The sequence below is a fragment of the Nicotiana attenuata genome, chromosome 8 (assembly GCF_001879085.1).
Source record: "Nicotiana attenuata strain UT chromosome 8, NIATTr2, whole genome shotgun sequence".
Classification (NCBI taxonomy): Eukaryota; Viridiplantae; Streptophyta; class Magnoliopsida; order Solanales; family Solanaceae; genus Nicotiana; species Nicotiana attenuata.
In genome coordinates this window covers 43,063,859-43,069,113 of record NC_031996.1, presented here as the reverse complement: position 1 = coordinate 43,069,113, position 5,255 = coordinate 43,063,859, and the positions used below count along the sequence as shown (strand labels likewise).

General features: G+C 34.8%; 1 protein-coding gene across 1 annotated transcript; it reads left to right on the top strand.

Annotated features, from left to right (window-relative positions):
• On the top strand, positions 535-3,615 carry LOC109231350 (vacuolar protein sorting-associated protein 55 homolog). The gene is made up of 5 exons (XM_019396985.1): positions 535-757; positions 2,264-2,391; positions 2,493-2,532; positions 2,901-2,985; positions 3,097-3,615. The coding sequence occupies exons 2-5, from the start codon at positions 2,293-2,295 to the stop codon at positions 3,287-3,289; spliced, it is 417 nt and encodes a 138-aa protein (XP_019252530.1). The 5' UTR covers positions 535-757; positions 2,264-2,292; the 3' UTR covers positions 3,290-3,615.

Sequence of the window (5,255 nt, the reverse complement as noted above, 5' to 3'; positions counted from 1 at the left end):
GAAAAGAGTTTTATTTTTCTATACAAAACAAGAGTTGAAGAGTATTGTTGAATAAAACTATATTGCGCATTCTTTTTTTTTCCTCAGGTTTCAACAAGTATATTAGAACATCAAAAATTATTTCGATATCAAGTTATTAAATTGTTGAATCTGGTTATGTTATCCAAGATCACCAATATCTTTGGAGAGATTAAATTATTTATAAAAGAAATTATTAACAACTTTACATCTTAAACATCTAGAAAAATAGACTTTAATTAAAATATATAGATAATTTTTTTTTTCTTTTTCTGAAAGGCTTTTGATTAAAAAGTGGCTTTAGACCCCTAATTTTCTTGAGCCGCCCCTGACCGACCCCTGACCCAGATACCAACACTAGGTGAAATATAAAAATATAAAAAAAGTAATTTGATTTTGCCATCAACGTTGCCTATATGGCACCAATTTCAAATCATTATTTTACAGTGAATTAATAACCTAACAAATTACGTTGCCAGCGCGCACATTCCATTTTACAAAATGACAAGGAAGTGGTAATTTCCCTAATAATGGCGTTTCAGCAAACAAAATAAGTTTATTTTCACCTTATAAAAAATCACAAATATTACAGACAAGCCACAATATCAACATCTTTGTCGCGGCTCAGCTCTCCGGCGAAAAACACAGTTGAATCTTGGCCAATCAAACGCCGCCGCCGATCGGAACCCTCAAATATTAGTTCATCACTGATCGGTGTCCCCCAGTCGATCGTTTTCTGGTAAATACCGTAAAGTTACATTTCTCATTAATTTTAGTACAACTAATTTGTTCTATATATTTTCAGAATCTTTGTGATCGCTAATTGTATTTGAATCTTTAAGGGCACTCTTTTGGAACAGGACTAGAAGTTTAGTGTTGAAATTGAGGATTTGCTCTAACCTATTTATCTGCCAAAATATAAGGCTTTTTTTAAAAAAAATTGGTTTTATACTTTTTTTAAATTTTATTAACCGAGCTGAAGTGGTAGAAGCTGTCCCCTTATATCACTGTGATAAAAAAGAAAACTAAATTAAAGTAATGTATATTAAAGGTTTACTAAGCATCAATGCAGAAATGTAAGATTAATGGAGAATTGAAGTGATTGAACATAAAAGTTGTGTCCTCATGCTAGTTGATTAACGTCTTATAAAGGTTGGAATCTTTTTGCGGTTCTTAGAATATAAGAACAGGAACAAGATCAATTATCTCTATTTTTTTGGATGTCGAAGTAGGATGATGAGATCCTAAATGTACAACTGACGTTTTTGCATTTGTATGTAAATGAAGTGTCTCTAACTCTGAGCATATCCTAGAAGTTAGCTCAATCTGAAGAGACGCCACCAATTGTAGGTCTAACAATCTGTGGAACTTAGCAAATGTATTCCTAGTCAAGTTTCTCGCTGTCTCTCACTGAAGTCTAGGGGGAAAACTCAAGTTTAAGGATAATTAGAAGGTTATATCATGATTAAACAGACACCGATATGGTGATATCCAATAAAGACATATAAGTACCTGAAAAAATCACAAATTTAAAAATGCAAACCAAAATTTTTTGCTTTTTCTTTTTATACTTTGGATGTTGTCTCTTTTGCTTAATGAAGTTTTTGAAAAGGAAAAAAAAGAACAGAAATTGCCACTTTGATCCTAATCAAAGAAAGTAAAAGAGAACAGGTAGGGGACGGGGGCATGGGTCAGTGGCTCTGAGGCTTGTTTAATTCTTTCAAATGCTCTTTTCTCTTGCTTTACTGGAGATGGACATAGGGGCTACTTCTTGGAGCATGGAAGGGTAGCTCTGAATTAAAACGTATCTAGTGGAGGATCATCCTGTAAATAGCAAAGGCATATGTAGAAACTCTGGAGTGCAAGTTCTCTTTTCCAGAGTAAACGCTATCTTTTTTGGATGTATTTATTGGCAAAAATTTGTGTTTCAATCCATAATGGAGTAATACTTCCTAGTTCATGGCCTAATGAAGCGACTGGTATGGAGTAAAGAGAGTGTATCTTAGGGAACAGAGGACTGTGGTCATCAATAACAATTCTGGCCAAAAGGGTATATATCTTCCCATTGCCCCACATGAAAGAAAGATGTGTTGGATGTATAATGTCGTGGCATAAACGTTTAGTTTGCTTAATTGTTTTTTTTTTGGTTGTTTCCAATATTTTTAATTGCTCAAACTATTTATCACCCACATCATATGGTCTGAAAATCCTAATTTTGAAACTGTGCTGAAAATCTGTATTGCAGCCGTTCTCTTGTATGAGGTGAGCAAGATAATGACAGACATGCCACGTTATCTCAGAGAATGCTTGCACACAGGGAAGCTAGCTTGTTTGGCAATGTTAGTATCTGGAGGCATTGTATTGCAAATACTGGTCTGCCCCATTGTCCTTTGATATCCTATGGTTTATAGGATCTCTTTTCTCTCTTGTTGTAGTCATTGTCCTGATCTGGCTTTCCTTGTATTGTGTTGCAGGCATGTGCTTTGTACAATAACTGGTGGCCAATGTTGACAGGTGTTTTGAAATCATATATCTCGGATTAAACTAGATCATCCATTTGCACTTACTCCCAGTCATCCGCTTGTGCAAATTTAAACTAGATCATCCATTTACTCTTACTCCCTGTCATCCCCTTGTGCAAATTTAGAAACTCTGCTTTTAGGATGGGCATATAAAATGATTCAACCGTTTCAGAAGGAAGTTTCCTGTCTGTTAAGTTGGGGTGTGTAGGTTAGATATTACATAATTTTGTGCTTAGCTTTGAGATCTTGAACATTAGAAAGACATAACATGTGAAATCTGTTGTTTTTAAATATCTGAGAGTTAAAAATGCTCTGTAAACTATCATGGATCCTGACTATTGTTGGTTTTTGTTGCTGTAGTTATAATGTATGTCATTCTACCAATGCCTTTGATGTTCTTTGCTGGTTCAGATACTTCCAGTCTGTACTCTGAATCTGGAAGCGGGTGAGGCTTGTTCTTTTATGCACATCATGCGATAATTAGTAAATCTTAAATAAAAGCACTTCTTCTCAAGAACCAGACCTCATATTTGCTTTTAAATGACTCTATTAACAGTTGGCTAAATGCAACTAAGTTCTTGACTGGAGCGTCCACCGTTGGCAGCATTGCAATTCCGATTATCTTAAAGCATGCTGGTGTAATCGGTTGGGGAGCCATGGCGTTGGAGCTCTCATCCTTTTTCGTGTTTATACTGTCCATCTTGTGTTATCTTGGGATGAATGAAGAGGACGGATATAGCATGCTTTGAAAGTGGTCTTATGCTTCCTGCTGTATTTGCGTGCAACAGAATATGGAACCTCAACTTCCCATTCTTGTCAACATGGTCATTGTCTGAGTCTCTTGTTATGTTTTGTAGATAGAAATATTGTTGTCTGTATATTATTGGTTGTGATAAGTCAACAAATACCGCACGAGCTTCATTTGATGTTTTATACTTCTTGCAGGATAAATTCTTTTTTTGATTGAAATTTCGGTTGTGTAATTGGAAATTGAAGTGGAAGAATGAAAAAAGTGTACCATTTGTGAGAAGAATGAATTTCTATTCATGACTGAAGGAACTCGTTGATGTTTTAATCCAATGAAAATAGTTGATAAATCATCATAATCATTCTTGGATCAAATGGCCCTTAAGATGCAACCTTTTTGTTATTGAATCGTTTGGAGGTTGATAATTTTAGTGGAGAACGCAGAGAAATTAGTGACCATATAATTGCAGATTTTTATTTGGTCAGTCAAAGGGGAAAAAGAAATTAAAATCTTTTACCTTTATTTTTCTGTTTGAAGGAAGTCTATCATGGTTGATGAAGAATAGTAGCTTAAAAAGGGAGAAATTCAAAAATAGCCAGATTTACAAGTGGTCGTTCAAAAATAGTCCAGTTTCAAAAGTAGTCGAATTAGTCACTTTTTATGTAAAGATAAATCTGAGCGAAAACACTGTTCAAAACTCGAAAAATACGCCAGTATATTATGCTGAGTTCCAGCATAAGTATACTTGAAGTCCAACATATTATACTGGAGTTACAGGGTAAGTATGCTGGAACTCCAGCATAATATGATGGAGTTCCAGCATAAGTACATTAGAACTCCAGCATAATATATTGGAGTTCCAGCAAAGTATACCGGTCCAGTATAATATGCTGGAAGTTCATACACAAGTGCTCGAATCTCCAGTATATTATGCTGGAACTTTCCGTGTGTTAGAGTTCCAGTATAATATGCTGGAAGTTCATACACAGGTGCACCGAACTTCAGTATATTATGCTGGACTGGTCTCTGTTGCAGCAAAATAGTGGCTATTTTTCATTGACTTGATAAATGCTGGCTATTTTTGAATGACCAGTCCGAAAACTGGCTAGACTGTGCTATTTTTACGCTTAAAAATGTTGCTAGTTTTGGTATGTTACAAATAATTCCTATTCCCTTCATTCCACTCTAAAATTTTGTCTATTGGGACGGTAAAAAAAGTAGAAAACTTTTACCTTTATTTCTTTGAGAGTGGAATAGTGTTAGTGTAGTGAGAATTTAACACTATTCATCAATTTGCAAGACATTCACTAGCTCTACAGCTCAATTCTCATTCCAAGTTAATGACGCGAATTGTAAAATCTACATATTAACCAACCAATTGTTCTTGATCTGCTTAATAATTTTCAACTTCTCGTTTAAAGGTAATTCATCTTTATTCTGCGCAAGTGTTCGCTGTAAAAAATTACCAAAAGATTGTAGGTTCCTTTTTTTTTTTTTTTTTTCCACATTCAAACTGATAGGTTTAATTATGGCCAAATACATATACAGACCATTAAACTTGGCTCAATTTTTCATTTTTGCACTTTAACTCAGCCTTGTTCCATTTTGGCCCTCCAACCCCAATTCTTTTGTTCCACTTTGACACAAAATTTTTTCTCCCAGGTAAAAATGCAGCGCGTGCAAATACCCAGCTACTACCCCCTCCCCCGCAATTTTTTTTTTTACTTTTTTTTGTAATTTCAAATTTATTTTTTTTTGTTTTTTCAGCCCACATCCCGGGGAAAAAATATTTTTTATATATATTTTCAGTAATAACTACGGGTTCAACTGAACCCGTAACTTTCGACGCGGAGTAAAAATTTGTNATAACATTAAAATATATAATGGGTTCTTTTGTTCCACTTTGACACAAAAACTTTTATCCCAGGTAAAAATGCAGCGCGGACAAATACCCAGTTGCTAGCCCC